The sequence below is a fragment of the Platalea leucorodia genome, assembly GCF_965183815.1.
Source record: "Platalea leucorodia genome assembly, chromosome: 4".
NCBI lineage: Eukaryota > Metazoa > Chordata > Aves > Pelecaniformes > Threskiornithidae > Platalea > Platalea leucorodia.
The window spans coordinates 72,457,360-72,478,507 of record NC_138826.1 but is presented as its reverse complement, the minus strand read 5'-3'; the positions used below and the strand labels follow the sequence as shown (position 1 = coordinate 72,478,507).

General features: G+C 61.5%; 1 protein-coding gene across 1 annotated transcript; it reads left to right on the top strand.

Annotated features, from left to right (window-relative positions):
• Positions 1-11,124: 11,124 nt before the first annotated feature.
• Positions 11,125-20,978, top strand: SHISA8 (shisa family member 8; the record flags this gene model as incomplete). The annotated part of the gene is made up of 4 exons (XM_082308891.1): positions 11,125-11,672; positions 19,729-19,853; positions 19,963-20,103; positions 20,662-20,978. The coding sequence occupies 4 exons, from the start codon at positions 11,125-11,127 to the stop codon at positions 20,976-20,978; spliced, it is 1,131 nt and encodes a 376-aa protein (XP_082165017.1).
• Between the last annotated feature and the right edge of the window lie 170 nt (positions 20,979-21,148).

Genomic DNA, 21,148 nt, shown 5'->3' with positions numbered 1-21,148 from the left:
GGAGCTCCACGGCTGCCCCTGCCTGGTGTTTCGAGGGTGTGATTTCCACTGCAGTTGTCTTTGTGGTTTGGAGGGGACCACAGGAGATGAGCAAGGGGCTAGCTGCAGCACCCAGGTGAGATTTGGGCTTAATCGTTGTGACATCTTATACCCAAAGAGAGAGAAAAACAGCAGGAGACAAGCCGGGTGCGGGGGACGGGCAATGGCTGACAGAACCAGGCAGTCACCTCCATCACATTTAAGGGAGTTCATTTTCCTCCTGTCTCCTCGGATCTGTCCTCCCACTGCGCTTGCACAGAGCCATGTGGCACGGCCGCCCCGGAGAAGAGGCAAGGGGAGGGGGACCGGCTCATTGGGAGACATCCCGGAGAGGAGCCACGGCTCCAGGCACATCGTGTGGATGGGTGTGCGTCCCCTGGTGTGAGCTGGATGGAGAACAGGGGTCTGGCAGCCTGCCCGGGACCCCCACCACACGCAGGGAGGGTGGGATGGGTGCTGGCAGCCCAGCTCGCCCACTCCAGTCAGAAAACATCTTTGCTGCAGGAAGAGACTGCAAAGTCCTCCCAGGCCACCAGCAGCCGTCCAGGGGGCCCCAGCACAGTGCTACCCTCGGGCACCTTGAGGAGGGAGCCAGGCCTGTGGAAAGCCAAAAACTGGCAAAAAGGTGGTGAGATTAAAAAAAAAAAAGGAAAAAAGAGAAGTTTTGTGACTTTTCTTATTTCATCTCCAGTTCCTGAGCCTCCAGGCTATGCTTGTGTTATGTTTGCAAGGCTTTTCTCTGTGAGCCGGCGGACTAGAAACCCATGTCTTGCTAATGAAGGCAGAGCTCCATAGGCCCTTGTGTGGGTAGGGAACCTGTCAGGGCTTTCGGGGCTCCAGCCCCTTTGATTTCTGAAGCCACTGAGCCCCCCTCGCACAGCCAAGGAGGGGGAAGTGGCACGAGAGCGGCAGCGAGGGCAGCGCGGCTTGCAGAGGCATCTGTCCCCCGAGGTAAAGCCGGTGCAACGGGAAAATGTCTCTGGCGATGATGTGGAAGACAGCAGAAGGGCTGCTCAGGTGTTGCTAATTTTTAAGACTGAGCTTTTTTTGTCTTTGCAATTCGACTGCTTGGCAAGGCATGACATTTCCCTACTGCCGCCGTCCTGGCTGTCCCTTCTCCCACTGGTCCTGCTGCCCGCCGAGGGCAGGCTCATGGTGGCCACCATCACCACGCAGCCAGCAAGTTCTTGTTCGGGGCTGAAGGACAACCTGGAAATGTGAGTTAAATACCTAAACGTGAGCTCCACACTCAAATATCCCCTATCCCTCCAAAGAGCCCTTTGGTACGTGGCATCTCTGATGCACATACCACTTCCCTGCTGCAGGATGGTGCAAGTGTCTGGGGTTTTCCCTTTCACGTAAAGCATTGGAAATACTTTAGGTAGAGCAGCCTCGAGCTGTCAGCCCTCCCCATGAAATGGGGGCTCCAGCCTTCACTCAAAAGGGGCAAACTGGGGCAAGAAAGCTCCCATATTTCCAAATGCTTAGGACTCTGCGTCCTCCATGCCTCTCAAAGTCAGTGGCCCAAGGTCTTATCTCAGGCTCCTGAACACCAAGGGAATAGAAATCAGGAGATGCTTTTGGCTGTGCAGGGCTCAGCAATGTGCCTGGGATAACGTGGCAGCTCTGGGGCACGGCAGGGAGCTGCTTTCTGAGCCAGCTTTACTCTACCCAGGGTCCAGTTCCCCCTTCCCACCTTCCAGGCAGGACCCCAGTGAAGGGACCCTCCGGCCAAGCTCCTCTCCCAGCGCCCAGCTTGGCGTGCGGCAGCCTCCCCTTCCCCAGCAGTGCCAGGCCCAGCTGCTCCATCCATGCTGGCTGCTCCATCCTTAAAAAGGATGGCAGCCAGGAGTTTTTACACCTATTTCAGACCTGGCCCAAGACTGCTGGCTTTTCCGTGCTGCCAGTGGTAGAGAGGAAACTCACTGCTGGTAGATGCCAAGGGCTTATTTTTCTCCTTGCATTTGCAATTACCTCCGTTGGTTGTGACAAATATTGGCAAGCTTTAAAAATTAGCAGGGCAGCCGCAACCCTGCGTTTACAGCCCTTGCTCCAGCAGCCCCAGCCTTGCATTTAAGCCCATCACCAGCCAGGGCATAAGCATCATCATCCTCTGCCCACAAAAGGCCAATGGTGCATCCCAAAATACAGCACAGGGGGCAGAAAGCAAAGGGCGAGACCAACACCGGCACCAGCAGGCAACCGCACAGGGTGCCCATGGGCTCTTGTCACAAGATGAATGTCCATCACTGAGAGGACATGTGTGGGGGGACGTCAGGGACATCTCTCTCTGCAGCAACTATTAGACTGTGAACTAGTTCTCCAAGAGGAGCGATGGGTGAGGATTAACACCTGCCCTGCAGAAGGCCCGGGGGGCTCAAACGCAGTTCTCCCCACCAGGTCGCACGCCTTCCCTGCCTGCAGTACGTGAGCCGGCGCAGGCGAGGCTTCACCGTCCCCTCCGCCCGCGCCCCGCCGGCGGGATCCCACGTGCATGGGTGCGTGCCCCGGCTGCTGCGCTCGGGCGGTTGCAGAAGTGAGAGCAGACCTGTCACGTTCTCTGCCCTGAGCCCGATCTGCTGCTTAGGCACATTTTTTAATGATGCTCCGCTTACTCCAGCCTGAGACGCTCCTATAGCCACATACGTCTCGCTGTCTGGATTTTCAGGTTGTCTCCTGTTCTTCATTTAGTCCTATTCCTCTCATTACACATTTTCCCTCTTATCCTGTCCTTCGTGGAGCTGCAAGTGGTTACTGAGCCCCTCGTCTGGTTGTGGCACTTCACAAACCTCATATAGATCTTCAGCAGTAATTTGTTGGCAGTTGGTATCTCACCTTTTCCTTCTCTTCTTTTCCCCAAGATTTTCCACTGATCCTCCTGCATCCCTGGTCACGGGAGTTTCCGCTGTCACTCGTCACCCGGTCCCTTGCCTCCTCGAGGTGGGGACAATGCACCTTGGTTTGGCTCAAAAATGCTCGCTTAATTGCTCTCCTCTCACCTCTAGACTGCACCGAGCAGTGCCAGCCTTCCCCCTTCCTTGCTTTATATAGGATTTTTTTATCCCCAGAAATATTTGCTTAAGCTGAATTTCACTCCGTGAGCTTGCAATTGCCATATGCTCTGGCGGCGCGGGAACAGGCGAGCTCCCGGCACACTGGGCGGGCGGTGTGCTCACATGTGTCGAGGGATGGTCCCTCGCTGACTGATGAGACGTGGCACAGGAGGGGTGTGGGATCTCCAAGGTGCGGAGGCAACCCGGCCCCAGCGCCAAGGCTCTTCTGTTGTTGTTAGAAATGGTAGCAAGCAGGCAGCAGGCAAATCGCATTTTAAAATGAGTTTCAGGAAGGTATAGTGAATATTTGGCATTTAGCCAGCACACAGCAACAAGGAGTGGGATGGAGGGTGGCTGAGGCTCAGCAGCAGGGACTTTACACCCCTGGCTATCGCAGGTTATGAGCACTTACTTGGGTTCAAGGGAAGCCCGGACAAGCTCAGGAAGGAGAAACCCTTTGAGACATACCAAACCCAAGAAACAACGCCTGGGTCAGGAATCCTTCAGCCCCAGGCTGCTGGAGGCGAGGAGATGGCCTGGGAAAGTCTCATTAGACACTTGCCCTCCTACCATCTCCTCGGCATCTCCCTTTGGTCACCGTCAGAGATGCTTCCCGGGGCTGACCCTGCCTGCTCTTACCCTTCCTTCTGAGGGGCTCAAAGCCATGATGGCTTCAGCCAGCATCCCTGGGTGACAAACACAGGACTTGTTTCATACAGAGCCCTGCTGCTGGTGGCATCCGTCCTTGTCCCCTGCCTGGGATTTGTGAGGCAGAAGGAAAATGCCGTATCCGGTGGGAACACCAAGGTGACTCCCAATTTCCGCAGCGAGGCTCCTGCTGGCACGGCGCAGGGATGGCTCCTGCGGGGGGAAAGCCGCACGCTTGATTTTTAGTGTCCCAAAAGAGAGAGGCTTATTGCACAGCAAAATGTCATCAGGTTAATGACAGGAAACCTGAACCAAATCCCTGACGCTAATAGGATTGGGCTGTCTTCAGCAGGTCTCACTTGCAAAAGCAGATCAGGCCAAAACAAGCTGGCTCGAGAGCCAGCAGGCTCCCAGCGGGCAAGCGAGCTCTGCCTCCAGCCAGCTCTCTGATAGCAAAGCCCTCTCCTTCCTCTCTAATCTGCGAAAAAGAGACATCAAAGGGCGAGCGGATCCTCCCCGGGACCACTCTCAGGAAGCCAAGGGCAAACAGAGCCCGAGGTCTGCTGATGGAGAGGGGAGGAGGCAGCAGGCGCCTGGAGAAGGGCGGCCGGAGGAAGGTGATGGTCCCGAAGGCGGCACGCTGCTCCCTGCGGAGGCGATGTGAGGGGGCAGCACATCTGCACCTCCACGTTTTCTTTACCTTCTTGCTCACCCTCATTCTCTGCCATGTGAAAAGCAAACCTGATCTGCTGGGCTCCCCCTCCCCTTCCCTGGTATTAGTTAAGGACCTTTCCTGCCCAGTTCTGCTCACGAGCCTTCCCCGATGCCTGCCTGAAGCCCCTCCTTCTCAGGACACATGCCTGATTGATTGCTTTTTCACCCCTTTGCACCTCAAGCAAGGGCAGGAGTGGGAAGTCTGGGGCCAGCCTCTGCTGGAAAAGGGTTATCATGAGAGGAGGGAGTTGCTGAGCCCTTTCACGTCCCCGCTGGAGGAGCCTGTCCCCCAGCACAGGACAGAGCAGGCAGAGGAGGAGGTGGATGTGCTCCTGCTGCCAATGTCCCACTAGCCATCCTCTGCTTCCATGTTCAAATGTTGTCCTTGTAGAAGAAAAGGAGATTTCATCCGCTTGCTGGGAGGTTTGCAGGCAGCGGGCAGCCCTGCTCGGATGCCAGCTGGCTGCCCTGGCCAGCCTGCCCGGTGCGCGGGCTCTAGTGGTAGATTGGCTGCTCCGGCCACCTCGCTCCCCGAGGGTCCCCTGGCCACGGCACGTCCATCCGACCTCTCCCCGAGGTGGCCGCCAGCACAGGGCAGCGCAGCACACGCCTGCAGCCCTCTGCCATGCATTGACACGCACACGCACCGCTCCACCAGGTGCTTATATGTATGCATGTGCCCACGCACGTGCAGCCCCCTGACCATGCATTTACACATACACACATACGTGCAACCCTCCACATGCACCCACACCACCCACCACACGCTCAGACGCGCACACCCGCCCCGCCACACACGCACACATTTACATGGCTGCGTCTCCTTCCACAGCCTGTATTCCCCACACCCACCCTGGCTCATCAGCACTTACACCACGCTACAGCCGCACTCACGGTTACACCTGCCTGGCCCAAACCCATGCTGGGCAGGGGTGACGAACCCCCTCATGTCCCCTACTGCCTGGGGTTGAGGAGGGGCAGCTGGTTTGCATGGAGGCATTCCGCCATGCCAGCCGTGCCATGCTGCCCTGCAGGCTCCGAGCCTCCCATGGCACCTGAGTGTACCTGGCAGCCGGCCGGCACCTGTGCCGGAGCCTGCTCTTGGCACGGCCGCCCTTCCCGAGGAGAGGCTCTGCCCGCTGCTGCCGGTCTGCCGCCAGGACGGCACGCCGCATGCTGCTCCCGGCCATATGGCCTCCTCCCACCGACCCTGCCTCAGCCGTCAGAACTGGCGCCCTAAATCCCCCCCACCCCTGGCAAAGGGCAACAGCTCACTCTGCCGCCACCACTATCTCGGGTCCTGAAGCACGGGGGGAAAGCGTTGGGTCCCTTTTGCTGCCACAGCCTGGTTTTTATTGCTCCACAGTTGGCAAAAGCAGCCCCGGGCTGGCCCTGCTGCCTCCCGCCCACTCCGCAATGGACCTCCCCTTAACACACAGCAGTCTCCCCCAGCCCCAGGGATGCCTTGCATTGGGGCGGCTGCTCTCATCCCTTCTCCATTTGGGTGTGTTTTGCCCTAAATGATTGTGGTTTGAATCAGCACCTTACATGAGGGGTGGTCAGGGGTGAGGAGGGGGTGGGGAGGGGGAGTGCAGCCAGGGATGCCGCAGCACTGCTGGGTAAGCTGGGCTGTGCACCACCACCTCCAGGCCATATAAGCCTTTTAATGCTCGAAAAAGCTGGTGGAAACTTGCTTTAAACAGGGAAGCAGAGGATGGTCAGGGTCCCCCCAGGATAGCGGCAGGGACCAGCTGCACAAGTCCAGTGTAGGAGGGAGGTTTGGGGCTGGTCTGTTCCCACTCTGCTCGCAGGGGCCAGTGAGGGGACGGTTTTCAGTCCGACATCCCGCCGGCCGCCCTGAAGCTCAGATGAGTGTAAAGGTGGCTGCAAAGACCCTGCACCCATCCAGGCTGCTCTCCAGGCAGCGCCAGCAAAGTCCCTGGGGCCAGCAAGCTGCTGGGTGCCAAGTGCCTGCGCGGGGGGAGTGTTTGCCACTGTGGCCCCTGCCACCAGCAAAGTATCCAGGATTAATCCTATATGCAAAGTCCACATGTAGCCAGCACCCTGGGGGGCGCAGCCGCTGCTTGGGGGTCTCCATGGCTGTATCTGGGGGCATAGCTGTCCTCTAACAGCAGCAGCTTAGGGAGATCAGGCTGCCAGCCCAGATCCTGCTCGCCGTTACCACAGCGTAAATGAAAAATCAGCCTTTGCTTTGAGTAGATTTTCTCCTGATTCCTCTGGATGTCATTTGGGTTCGAATCCATCCGCCTTTGGGAAGCTGGGAGCTTGCAAATCTCGACTTTTGAATGTTTGCAATTATGATTGTAATGGTAAAGGCACATATGCTTCTGTGTTTTCTATAAGCAGTTATGCGGCACAGTTGCTCTTTTACAGCCATTTTACAGACAGAGCATCAAGCACAGGCAGGGGAATAAAACCCTTGTGCACATTGGGCTGGAAATAGGGTGACTGGGAGCTGCTCCAGGCTCTGCCACCACGTCCCTGTGCCCCCAAAATTCATTTAATTTTCCCCTGCTTTAGCTCTCCATCACCGACACCAGAAGCCCAAGCTCTCCTTTGGGTTCCCTGATCTGTTGAGCGCATGAGGATGTGCAGAGGGGAGTACCATCTTACTGTGCATTAGCCCAGCACCCGACCCCAGGGATCCCTTATCCCAGTCCCAGACAGTGAGTCCGGGAAAACTCAGGGCTTCCCAGTGGGATGCTGATCACCAAAGAAATTTCCCCCATAGTGAACGGGAAATGCAAGGAGAGCCTCTTCCCCAGCTCTACCCATGGCTGGAACAGCACCAGCTTCAGTAGCCAAAGTTTTGGAGGAGAGCAATTTCTCCGAGGTGTCCTGGGGGACGGCGGGAGGTGCGGGGGACAGCAGTGCCCCACGTACGCCCAGAGACGGTGGCAGGAGCTCTGCCTCCGCTCTGCCTTCAGGCAGGGGACAGCATTGCAGTGTGTGCTGGAAGCTCTTCCCGACATCCTTCCTTTGCCTTCAGCTCTTCCCAGCTGACAATGTTGGGCGTTAGCTGCTGATTTGCAAGTGGCAAAACCCACCCTAGCAGTGCTCCTCGGCACAGGGGCAGGAGGTGCCAGCTGGTGGGAGCCCTCCCGCCCTGGCACAGCCCTTCGGCGTGGGGCATCCCCCCCCCAGCAGCATCCTTTCCTCTCTTCACTCCTCAGCCTGGGGCCAGCTCAGTCCTGCATGGCAAAAATCACTTTTTTAGGCAAATGGCTCTGATTCCACAGCTCTAGGAGGAGCTCACCAGGTAGCTTTGGGGCTCTGACCACCCACTGCCAGCTTTTCCTGGGAGCTGATTGCCCCCCAGAGCCTCTCATGCTCAGGGAGGCTCCTGTGGCTTTGCTTCCCGTTGGTGATGGTGATGGCTCCCTCCTCCTCCCCAGGCAGGGGCCTGGCAGCTCTGCCTGGCTTGCACCCCCACGATCGGCAGGGATCTGGGTCTGTCGGGCGCTCTGGCCGTGGCAGAGAGGATCTCCTCCAGATCGCCATGCCCTGCCAGAAACAATCTGTTTATAGTGTCAGCGCTCGGCATATCCCTCCCCGCTCGGCGTTGAACCGCCCGTATCCTATTTCTGCAGGCAGAGAGACACCCTTCTGTAGTCCGGGTGGCATTGTCACCACAGGGGATATTTCCATGACATCGTCCAAGGCCCATGGCCAAAGCGTACCGGAGGTCCTCTCCCAAATCCTCATCCTCAGAAGTGCCCGCAGATGCTGCAAGCATGTCCTTTGTTTTTTCTCTGGGGGTCCCTGCTGACCTGAATTTTCCTATGGGTCCTGCTGCTGATTCCTGGGGATGTGAGAGGTGTGGGTGCTGGGCTATAGGATTTCCCTCCTGCAGCACCCTCCCTTTTGGGATGCAGCTAGTGGCCGGGTCGCTTATTTGATGAAGATGAGCTGACGGCTCAGCATGGCTGCGGGCTGCAGCCCCCGGTGCCAGCACCGCACAGAGCCAGCCCCTGTGGGGTCTTGCCCTGTGCGCCAGGGACGTGCTGGGGGGGTGCTCCTCCATGCCGTGCCCTTGGGTTTGGTTCCTTCTGGGTTGATGCACGCAGCTAATGCCTGCGAGCCACTCTCCCTCCCTCCCTCTCGTTCCCAGAGACCCTTTAAATTGGCTGCTTCACACTCAGTGAACATCCTCTCCCCCTTAAAATGTTCCCTTTCTCCCAGGTCACACCAGGCAACCATTTTCCAGTAAACTCTCTGATTTTGGCCAGTTTTTTGCTCTGCCTGCTAACAGCCTGCTAAAGCCCCCGGGCCCCTGGGGTGGCTCTGCTTGCACGCACGTCGGGAGCGATCGCCCAGCGCTTGGGAAATGATTGCTGGCATTACCTGGGCAGCCAGCAAACTTTGCTTGCACAGCTTCTCTCAAGGCCAACGCTGCTGTTGGCTATTAGCGATAACGACCCCCATGTCTGCAACTTCCAGCCGATGGGGCCTTTCATCAGAGAGCCCCTCCGAGATTCGGGGAAAGCGTGGCTTTTGGAGACGTGCAGTTTTCTTCCGCCTCACTGGCTTTTTATCTCTTTCGGGAAGCTCTGGAGGCTGCAAGCTACCTTACCTAATGGATCTCTATTAGGTTGTGGCACTGGGGGCCAATCGGACGTGTCCCGGGCTCCAGCTGTCCTCCTTATCCATGTTTTCAGTGCCTTTGGCTTTTGCCAGCCTCCAGATGGGAAGCAGCCAGGGGCTTGCAGGGCCTAGGCTTGGTGACTGGGGACAGGATACTTTATCCCCTAAATCCCTCCTGCAGCAAACCGCATCAGCGTTTCACCCTCACTGTGGGGGGAAGCTGTTTGTGCAAAGCCCTGGCCCAAAACATTGCGTTGCCATGACGCGGGGGGATGATGATGGTCACCGCATGCGGTGCAGCGCTCTCCCACCCGAGCAGCTCGCGATGGCCAGCTCCAGCCCCTCATGCCCGCGGGAGGCTGCCCAAGCCCCCAGCCGGGGCGGTTGTCTCTGCAGGAGCTCTGCGTCGGTGCGAGACCCTCAGCCTGCCGCCTGCGGTGTGGTAAGGGATGGGTCCCGGGGGCAGGCTGGTCCACGGGGCTTCAGCATTGGCCCGAAAGAGGCACCCATTGGAGGGAGCTGAGCCTCCCCAATGCGTTTAATCCCACCTCCATCATTACAATGCCTTTTTGTATCACTGCTTGCCTGGGGGCTGGGGTCTCCCCTGCCGGCACTGCGCAGCCCCGACGCAGCCCCATCCCCCAGGTTAGGGTACCGACAGGGCAAGGCAGTATCCAGCCTCTCTCCCAGAGCACAGAGGGAGTGATTTGCCCAAGGAGACAGTGGTGATGCTGGATTTGCTGCCCTTCCCTGGGGCAGATGCAGGCCTGTCCGGAGAGGAAGAGGCTGCAGCTACAGTTCCTATGTGTCGCTGCCCCTCGTCCCGGCCACCCTTGTCCCAGGCTGCAAAACGTGCCAGTGTTGGGCGAGGGGCTCGATGGTGCCTCAGTTTCCCCCCAACAGCCCCCGAGCAGGGAAAGCAAATCCCGCCCTGCTGGGGAGAGGACCTGGCAGTGCGGATTAATACCATCGTTACGGGTGGCACCGGCCAGAGAGCAGAGCGGTGGGTGCACGTCACCCAGAGCGGTCCAGACTTTGAAGCCCAAACAAGGGGCCGGCCAGTGGCTTGCTAAAAATCACTGTGGCTTGTCTGGGGAGGATGCGTTTCTGGGAGTGCCCCAGTAGCCCTCCACTTCGCCCATCCTGCAGCCCGCCTGTGCACAGCTCCCCTTGGGGATGCTCTGACGCTCACGCAGGACCGGGGCTGCGGCTCTCCCTCCTTCCCTGCGTGGCCCCCAGCTGTGGGGCTGCGGGAGGGCCCCCCACTGCCCCGGGAGCTGTGACCCCCCCCCAGCACAAACCCGTCCTGCACTCCAAGGTGCCCGCCTGCCGCCCCGCAGCTCCCGCCCGGGCGGGTGGGGGTCTCGCTGCGGGGGTGGGGGGGTGCTTAGCGGGGGCGGCGTGGGCCGGGCGCCACGCGTGCCCGGCCGCCCGCGGCCGCAGCCCGACGGGGAGGGCGGGCGTCCTGCCGCCCGGCGGCGGCGGGGAGCCGGGCAGAGGACTCGGTGAAGGACCTTCTCCGGTTTCCCCGGGAGGCTGTCAGGCGGCGGGGGAGCCGAGCCCCCCGCGCCTCGCTGGCCGCGCCGGCTCCCTCCCCCCGCCCTCCTCCTCCTCCCCCTCCTCCTCCTCCTCCTCCTCCTCCCGCTTCTCCCGCCCCGGTGCGAAGGGCTTTCGCTGCTTTTCCCTTTTCTTTCCTCCCCTCTCTCCTCCGCGGAGCGCGGTGCCGGGAGGCGCGGGGATGGGGCGGCCGCCGGCCCCCGGCCCGCCCGCCGGCTCCCGCCGCCCGCTGCCGCCGCCGCGTCCCCTCCCCGGCCGGCGGGAGGCGGCGGCTCTCCCCCGCCGCCCGCCTCGCCGCCTCTGAATTTCTGCCCGTCGGCCGATCCGGGGAGAGGCGGGGAAGGGGGTACGTCCCCTCGCACTTCCCCCCCCAACTTCTTTTTTCCCCCCTTTTTTTGCCTCCCTCCCCCCCCCCCCCCCCCCCCAGCCCGTTTCTCCGCCGCGGGGGCTTTTCGGCGGCCATGCGGCCGGTCCCGGGCGAGCGGCTCTAACTCGCCCCCTCGCCCGGATGGTCCCCCGGAGCCGCGGGCGGATGGAGCCGAGCTACGTCGTGGGTATCTGCTGCCTGGTGCTGCTGGAGCCGGGCCGGGTGTGGAGCGGCGAGCCCAGCACCGGGGGGCCCGGTGAGAGCGGGAACGGCAGCCAGGCACCGGCGGCGGAGACCACGGCCCCCGCGCCCACCGGGGCGGCACCGCCGGGGGGGGACCGCTGCCGCGGTTACTACGACGTGATGGGGCAGTGGGACCCGCCGTTCAACTGCAACGCCGGCATCTACCAGTACTGCTGCGGGACCTGCGGGTACCGCTTCTGCTGCCAGTTCAAGCCCGGGCGGCTGGACCAGAGCGGCTGCTCCAACTATGACACCCCCAATTGGGTCAACACGGGCCAGCCGCCCACCCGGGTGGACGAGACCCCCGAGGACCCCACTCGCGACAAGACCAACATGATCGTCTACATCATCTGCGGCGTGGTGGCCATCATGGTGCTGGTGGGCATCTTCACCAAGCTGGGCCTGGAGAAGGCGCAGGGTCCCCAGACGGAGATGACCGTCTCCAGGTAAAGGGGTCCGGTGTGTGTGTGTGTCCCACCCTGCTCGGTCCCCCGTGGGTGGTAGCCCACACCCCCTTGCGTAGGGTGAGCCCCGGCTTCACCCTGGGGCTGCCAAGAGGGTGAGGTGATCCCCAAAACCCCCATCCTGGCATGCAGAGACACCAGGGGGGTGGGTTGGTTGCAGCCCCCCAACCTGTCCTGGCAGGGAGGGCTGCCAGCCAGGACAGCATCCATGAGAAGGGGTGGTCATACACGCATCCCCTCTCAAAATGACCTGCTCCGTCCCTTGAGGAGGCCTGTCCCGGGCTCAGGAGAGCCATCCTCACCAGCCAGTGGGGTGGGTGACGTGAGCTATAGGACGTGGCTTCCCCCCCCCAAACAAAGCTGTGCTTCCCAATGTGTAAGGGAGGCAAGACCGGGTCCGGCTGTGCATGGGGTGACTCGGGACCGCAGTCCCCTTGGGCTCAGCCTCGCTGGCATTGTGGGGAGAGAGGAGATGGCAAAGATAGCTCCGCCGTGGCTGCTGCGCCTCCTCGGTGTGTGTGTGCACACGTGTGTGTGTGTGTGTGTGCATGCATGGGTGTGCACGGACGCCTGCCTCTCTGCACCGGGGTGGGACATCACCCTTGCAGGAGGTGACCGGGCTGCACACCCCCTGGGGCTCAGCCTCCAGCAGAAAGTTGGGCAGCCTCCCCCCGGCCCCCACGCCCTGCAGCTCCAGCCCCTGGCTTTTCAGCCACTCCTGGGGCTGAGCGCAGGGCTGGCGGGGGGGAAGGTCGGGGTGTCAGGCACACTTCAGCGTTGGGGACCCCCTGCGCCTCCCCCCGCTCCTGCCCAGCTCCCGTGGCCGTCGGTGCATCTTCCCCTCTCCCTCCCTCCCCAGTCCTGGCTCCAGATACACGCTTCTTGTCCCGTTTTTTGCCCCCCCCCCGCCCCTTGCCACGCGGCCTCCCACCGGCTCCCAGCACTGAGGTGTCACGAGCGGCCCGGCCTCAGCCCTGCAGGGTGCACCGCCAGCTTCCCTGGGGGCAGCGGGGTCGTGTGCCCGACCCTGGGGCACGTGGGGACAGGCAGGAGGGGCAGGTGACCCCCCTGGCCTGGGGTGGGGAGGTGCAAGGCCAGGCAGGGTGGGGCAGGGCGTGGCAGGGCAAGGCAGGACGTGCAGGCAAGGGAGGGCAGGGCTGGTGGCCCCAGCCCCAGCTATGGCTCTGCTGCCTCGCTTTCCCCTCACTGTCATGTTGCACAGCTCCTCCACTTAGGTAGGTTTTTCTTCTCCCTCCTTTTTTTTAATTTATTTCTTTTTTTTTTTTTTTAACCGATCACATTCAATGAGTTTAACACTTCGGCGCGGCTGCCGGCAGCTCCAGCCTCCCCGGCGCAGCTCTGCCCCTGCGGCTCTGACTCAGAGCTGTCCCTCCTCAGCCTCCCCCGGGTGCACACGCGATGCACACGTGTGCACACGCGTGTGCACACACACACAGAGGACTGGAGCTGGGGCAGGTTCACCAAGGTGGTTATGCCGTGGTCATGCCATGGGTGCCCTGAATCGAAGGGGGAGGGACAGAGGGGGGGGCCCAGCAAGGGCTGCAGGGGCAGAGAGAGGGGCCGAGGGCTGAGCCGAATCCAGTACCTCACTGAGCAGCGGGCTGCACGCTCTCCTTTGCGTCTTCCCAGTGAGGACATCAAGCCTGGCGATAAACCCATTTTTATGCTATTTTGTTCAGGGATTTTAGCTTTAAAAGAAAAAAAAGCAGGGCCGGAGGAAATGATTTCACTGGGACGATCAGTGAGCCGCCTTGATTGCACCCCTCAGCACAGACGCCCTCTCTCCTTCCCCTGGGGCGTCTGCCTCCACCTGCCCGCCTGGGGCTTGGGCAGCCACTGGGTGCTGCACCCCAACTCCGGACCTGCTGCACCCCGTCCCCAGACCCACCCCACTCCTTGCACCCACCTGGGGGAGCAGAGGCTGACCCCCCTGCTTGGAGGAAGGTTGTATCCGGGCATGGATGGGGGTCACAGGGCCCTCCTGAGCCGTGTGAGGCAGTTTTGGGGGGATCCATGCTGCACCCCCCCCTTGGCGGGGAGCCTGGCTGGGTGCTGCTGCAAGCCTGCGCCTCCCCCCCTGCATTGCCTGAGGAAGCGCTGGCACCTTGACAGGATCAATACGGCCTCCGCCAGCCTCCCTGCCTCCCGACTCCCCTTCCACTCGCCCGCCGCCGTGTCTGTTTTTGGTCTCCCCTGCCACCTCCTGGGAAGGAGATACTGTGCCTGGGGAGGGGTTGGCTCCCAGGACACCCGGATCTGGGTCCTCATCCCCTGACAGCAGGTCTTGCCTTCTCCCATCACCAGCTGCCGGCAGGACTGATGCCACTCACTGGGGGGGGGTGTTTTCTGCAGGTAGCCTCAATTCTGTGCCGCCGGAGCCACGCGTTTCCCCATGTCCCCCCTACCTCTCACTCGTGCAAGTCTGAACTTCTCTGATGAGTTCAGGGAGATCGGTGCCTTTTCTCCCCAAAGCCACAGATGTTTTGGGCACTGGCATACCGACCAGGAGAAGGCAAGTTTTCCTCGCCTGCCTTTGTGGGACAAAATCAGAAGGGCACCTCCATCACTGCAGAAGTCGGGAGAGGTCTCACCATCTCCCGTGCCCCGTGTCCTTATGCATAAGCCATGAGCGGCTCCGGTTCCACAGGAATGGTGACCGGCAAGCCATGGCAGGGCGGGAGCGGTGCATCGGGTACAGAGCCCCGGGCACCAGGCAAGGCACCAGGCTGGCACAGCCTCTCAGGTGCTGGGCTGATGGAGACAGTGCCAGGGGCTGGGTACATAGCACAGCGTCCGAAAAGGGATGCTGTCGCCTCCATCCCACTGTGGGCCCGAGCAATACATTTCGTCTCGGCGCCTCTGAGAGAGCGAGGCTATTTCTGGCTGCCTCGCCCCTGTACCCACACACGGCCCAAGGCATGGGCAGTGCCACCTCGCCTCCCTCCCTGCGCCTCAGGTAGGAGCTTCTCATTTGCTCCTCAGGCACCGCATCATGGCCTCGGGCCAGCTCCCTGTTGCACGGCCGGCTTGGTTTCCATGCCCATCCCTCCCTCCCACCAGGGTTTTTCCGCTTCTGGGGAGCGCTCCTGCTGCCCTGGGACGGCTCCTGCCACTGCTGCTTGCAGGCTTCCCATTTGGGGGGGGGGGGAGGGCAACCACTTCTGCACCTCCAGACATCGTTCATCATGGTCTTCATCCTGGTCCGAGCCCAGGAAGAGCAACCAGGTGCAGAAACCCCACTAGCTCCTCCCAGACGGAGACACCTGAGCCCTCATCCAGCTTATCTTGATACCCCCACACCTCGTCCGCCTCCAACACAGCTTCTTCTCCTGGCTTTAGCTGCTGGTCCACCCAGGCGAGCAGGTGCCCAAGCGGCTGCAGCTATCATCTGATGTGTCCTCCCCTCCCCATCCGCTTTCCTCCCGCTGGGCCTTATGGCGGCTCCCGCAAACCCCTGTCCTTTCTGCTCAGCTCACGCTTGGCACTAGTCCCCGGCACTCGCTCAGCCTGGCCAAACCCCGCGTTGAGTCAGGAACACCTGCCCGTGTTTTTCTTCAGGCCCTGGATCTCCAGGGACGTTGGGTCCTTGGGGGCCACCGGGATCTGGCTGTGCCCATCGCAGGAGACCAGGCACACACCCCAGACCTCTCCCCAAAACCTCCTGGGGAGGGAGATTGCAGGTTTTGGCTGGGGTGAACATCCCTATCGGAAGAGTTGGGCAAGGAGCAGCCTCCTGGGGGGCACCGGGGATGCTGGAGAGGGGCAAAACAGCTAGCGGGAGCGGTGCCCTGGCAGCTACAGTAGCCGAGCCCCTGATGCTGGCTTTTCACTCTCTGGGTCCCCCCATGCTATCTGGAGTCCCAAAACCCAGCCCCACTGTGCATCCGACTGCACTGGGTGTTTTTCTGGCAATGTTTCAGTCCGTGGCCATGCCTGTGATCGATGCCCATGGTAGTAGGTGGTGGCAAAGACCTAGAAAAGGTGTTTGCAGGCAGCATGATGAGCCATCACGTGCCACCCTGGCTCTCTGGGGGATTGAGAGAGGGGACACAGCTCTGGCAGGGAGGGAGACCCGGACTGCTGTCCCCGGACTGGACGCTATGTCCAGCCAGGCAGGCTCACTCCCACCACCCAATGCTTTGCCCAAGCTCCGTTACCCCCTGCTGCAACTCCAGTTTTGCAAAGGCGCCTTGCTACCCCAAAGCCTTCCTGAGCATCCCTGAGTGTCCCACCCTTGCCAGGCAGGTGTCCCATGGTGCCCGTGCTGCTTGGTTGCATGGACAGGCACCCCCTGCCCCAAGCAGATGCACCATAAGCCATGGGAAATGTGCCCCCCGGGAGGTGAAGGTGACACTCTCGCTGAGGGCAGAGGTGGCACGGCCGGCAGGGTGCCAGCCACGGTGTGCTGTGTGTCTCCTCCACCACCGCACCTCTGCTCCAAACCTCACCACCCCACTCGGCTGGCGTCTGTTACCTTCTGCGACCCCTCCAACGGTTCACTTCAGCTCAGGGCAAAGTCACTTCACCCATCAATCCATCATCTCTCCTCTCCTCTGGCGGCTGTGCTCCTCGCTCCCTGTCCCCTTGCCCAGGACTTGCAGCCACTCTCCTGTTGGGCCTGCTGGGTGTGGGGCTTGGGCCTCCCAAAAGCAGGTCAGCCCCTGGGCTGGGGTGCTCTGCCAGGCCCTGGGTCCCGCTCCCACATGGGCACCTCCATTTCATGCACCAGTGGCTCCCCCAGGGATGACTCGGGAGCACTGAGCGCTACATGCCAGCTCCTGCCGTGGAGCTGTCTTGGCCTCCATCATCGCTACTGCTGGATCTGCCTCTTCACTTGGTCTCAGGGCTCGTGCCAAGCTGGTTTGGGGGACCTTGGTTGCACCCATTGGCACGACCAGGCTTGGCGCAGAGGTGGCTGCATGCCCGTGCAGGCGAGTCTGTGCTCAGGCAAGCTGGGTGGCAAGCGACCTTCACACATGGCCTCATGCGCTCAGCGTCCGTGTGTTTCATTGCAGACAGGCAGTGCAGGTTTAAAGCCGCATCTGCCCTGTGTTCCCCACCTCCGTGTGCACCCTGGGGCTGTCTTCGTGCCACAGACCGCCGGGTGACCTAGGGAGATGTGGCCTGACCTCCCCCAAGCCCCCCAGCCATGGGACCAGGCTGGGGCTCATAAAACCCCCAAAAACACGTACGGGGAGACAGCAGCTCCTCAGCACAGTGTCACCCTCCAGGTCCACCTCCCCTGCACTGCACCGCCTGGGGACGGGGAGAGGGAAGGGTGTGCAGCCCCCCGGGGGCCCTGCTGGCAGCCCTGGCCGGCGGCACTGCTCGAGGTGCAAGGGGCAGGGGTGAGTCCAGGTGTTGCTGGTGCTGAGGGCTCGTGCATGCTTCTCACCTCAGTGAAAGAGCTCGTTAAGAGCTGCTCGTGCCATTATTGTTAGTTGTTAACATCCACACACCCCGGGCAGTCGGTGCAGAGGGTAGGCTTATGAGAAAGAGCACTGATGGATTTATCTGGAGAGGAAGTCACAGATAAAGGATTGCTCAAGCTTCATAAACAGACCTGAGGGAAAAAAAAAAAATTAAAAAAAAATAGGTCAAATCACATTGAACGTCCTGGTGAAACAAGCCTGTTTGAGCACTGGGCCCCGGAGACAGGCGAGAGCAGGCAATGGCCAGTGGGGAGGGGGCTGGCGAGCAGTGCACCCCAGGGAAGGTGGGAGCTGATGGGGCAGCAGCTCCCCGGGTTGACAGTCTGTGCCCACGGCCTCGGGGGACTTGCACCCCCCCCACCCTGCCTGGGCACAGCCCACCGCCCACCCAGGCTTGCGCCCAGAGCTTCTCTGGGTGCAGCACCCATGGCCAAAGGAGCCTGGCTGGGCCCAGAGCTGGGGTCAGTTGGCTGCAGGAGGGCTCCTGGGGAGGTGCGGGGTTTAAATAGCTGCAGGATGGAGGTGTCACAGCCTCCCCGTGCAGGCTGGTCCAGCGTTTGACCATCCTCACAGGAAAAAAGGTTGTTTCTTCTGTTTAAACAGAATTTCCTGTGTTTCAGTTTGCCCCTGTCACCTCTTGTCAGCCTGGTGCCGTCCTCATTGCACCCTCCCTTCACATCTTCACATATATTGATGAGATCCCCCTCAGCCTTCTCCAGGCTGAACAGGCCCAGGTCTCTCAGCCTGTCTTCATAGGAGAGATGCTCCAGTCCCTTCATCATCTTCGTGGCCCTTTTGCTGGACTCTCTCTAGTATGTCCATGTCTCTCCTGTACGGGGGAGCCCAGAGCTGGAGCCAGCACTTCAGGTGTGGCCTCACCAGTGCCGAGCAGAGGGGAAGGATCACCTCCCTTGGACCTGCTGGCAACGCTTTGCCTAATGCAGCCTGGGAGACCATTCCCCGCCTTTGCCCCAAGGACACATTGCTGGCTTGTGGTCAACTTGGTGTCCACCAGGATCCCCAGGCCCTCTTCTGCCAAGCTGCCTTCCAGCTGGTCAGCCCCCAGTAGATACTGGTGCCAGGGGTTCTTCCTCCCTCATTTCAATTTGTTTGGCTCCATGAGGGTCCTGTTGGCCCAGTTGGAGATTAAATGATCCCAGGGGGGTTGTTACCCAGAGCTCCCCAAGAATGATGTGAAATGAACCCAAAGGGCAAGTGACCCTCCCTTGTAGCTTTGCTCTTGCCATTGCCCTGTGATGTTGACTGGATCCAAACTGGGAGGCAAAATGTCCTGGGAACAGCCCTCTGGCCCCCCGAGCAGCCGCACCCCTGAGCATAACGCATTGCTTTCCCCGTTGTTCTCGCTGCTTTCCCTGGCAATTCCCCGCACTGGGTTTGCTGGGCTTTTGAGCGCTCCAGAGCCATGAGCTGACACATCCACCAAGTCAGGATTATTCCTCCCTTCCCCTCTAATTTGCATTTATGCACATTGAGTTTAATCTGCTGATTTATCATCCAGCCATTTGCTAACCATGAGCTCCTGCCGCAGCTCCCAGTGTGCGTCTATGAGCCAGCCAGAGCCTTTGAGGTGTGAGGCGTGCTGACAGTGAGCCGGGGATTAGGGACCCAAAAAAAGCCCCAGGTGGACACCCCTGCGCCCTTGCAGTCATGTGGGCCTGGTCTCTTCAGGGGGAATGGCGCGTCTCCTCATCACAAAGCTCCATGCTAGCAGAAGCATCCTGTCCTGCCCGGGGACTTGCTGCTGAAGGCTGCAATGCTGCCTGGGCATGCCCGGCTCTGGCAATGCTGGTGTGCCCTGCTCCAGCATGGCCAGCGTGCTCTGCTCTGGCACCACAGCTGTGCCCTACTCCAGCATGGCCAGTGTGCCCCACTCCAGCATTGCTGGTGTGCCCTGCTCCGGCACCGCCAGTGTGTCCTGCTCCAGCACCGCCGGTGTGCCACGGTGGGACTGCAGCATCTCTGTCCATGAATGTTAAACGAAATAGGGCTTTATCTTATGTAATGGTGTTTAACATTTAATGCTGTTACTTATAAGGATGGTGTTATGCACGGACAGCGCGTGCGCCAGAGGCTGCCGCTAGTTCATCCTCCTCCCCGAAGAGGCACAAGTAGCCTCCAATCCCTTCCTCGGGGTTTTCTGCACTTTGAAGGGATGAGTGGAGGTGTCACCTCTTCTCCCCTTGTCCACCAGGCTCTCGCTCCGGGGGAGCATCCCCGAGGTGTTGTTCCAGCCGCCATCAGTTTGGGTTCCTCTGGCTCGGTTTGTCATACCTGTGCAGCCTGCTCTGAGCCATGCATCTCCCTCGCCAACCTCACCTGCTGGTGCTGCCGGCCCCGGGAGGGCTCAGCCCCAGCCAGACCCCAATTCACTGTTGGGGGGGGTCTCACCAGGCCCCATGCAAAAGCTGGGTTGGGGGCCTGGGTGCACTCCTTGCTCCCAGCAGCCATTGCCTAGCCCTAGGCTGCCCAGCTCTGCCTCCAAAGAGGGAGGTTCAGGGCTGGGATGCATTGGTGGGGCTGGGGGAGTGGGGTATCGCCCTAATGGCCCTTCACCCCCTCCCCAGGACACTGACGGACCTGCTGAAGCAGCCGGGCCATGGCCCCTCCGAGCACATGGACGGCCTCATGGGGGGCGTACAGGTCCCGCTGGGCGAGGGGCTGGCCCGGGGGCCCCCCAGGAATGGCACAGGTAAGGCGCTGGTGCGGTGGGGAAAAATAAGTTCCCTTGGGTGAATAAAGGCAGGGGGAGGGCGCTGCCCACAGCTGAGCCCCCTGCCCGCCTGCCTCTGCCCCCCCAGACAAGCCGCCCTTGAACAACGCGGTGGTCGTTGCCCCCCCGCTGGGGCGGCCCCATGGCCACGGCAAGCGCCTGCCACTGGCCAGCAGCCTGGCCCTGCCGTCCCCTGCCTACGCTGCCTACGCCACCCTCAAGGCTGGAGGTGAGTGCCGCTGCCGCGCGGGCCGGGATGGCGGCCGGGGGGGATGCGCCCCGTGGACCCCGCAGAGGGGTGGGAAGGGGTGGGGGGCTCGGAGAGGAGCGTGGGCAGGACAAGCACCCCAGTCCCCCAGGGCTCTGGGGGTGGCTGCTCGCGGCAGAGGCTCTGCAGCTCCCCCACTGCCCCACCAACCTGCTGCACTCCCCAGCCAATCAGAGCTCAGGATCCCCCATGGACCTACTACATTCCCCAGCCAATCAGAGCTCAGGGTCCCCCATGGATCCACTGCACTCCCCAGCCACTCAGCATCCAGGATCCCGCACAGACTTGCAGCACTGCCACCCAATCAGAGCCCAGGATCCCCCATGGACCCACAGCACTCCCCAGCCAATCGGTGCTCAGGATCTCCCCAAACCCTACAGCACTCCCCAGCCAATCCGTGGCCAAGATCCCCCCACTCCGCAGGCAATCGGCCCCCAGGATCCCCCCCCAGCCCCTGCTCCCCCCGTGCCGCGGAGGGGGTGTCCCTGCGGGGGTGACACCGCACCCCTGTCCCCACAGAGAGCGCCCCCGAGGACTTCTACAGGCGGTTCGGGGGGCCGGAGGCACCCCCCGCCGGCACCCTGCCCTTCCCCTCCACCGAGGCCCCGGCGCTGCCCGAGGGCTGCCCCACGGCCAAGGCCAAGGGCCCCAAGCTGGCGGGGGGCCCGGCCTTCCCGGGGGGCTGGGATGGGGGTCCCCCCTGTGGCCCCCGCCGGCCCGGCCTGGCCGCCCTTCGCCCCGAGGGGCCGCCCGAGGCTTTCGGCCCTGCCACCCCGCTGTACGGCCAGCCCCCCCGGCACCTCGCCACCAACAGCAAGACCGAGGTCACCGTCTGACGGCCGGCACCATCGGGGACCAGGGCTGGGGCTGCCCCCTCGCCTGAGCGTGGCTGACGGCCTCCCCCGGGGGCAGCCCGCTGGAGCAAAGCGTCATAGGTCCTACGTAAACCATGACGGCTGGCCATGGCGGGAGACGTGCCGTCCTTCCTCTCCGGAGGATGGGGGCT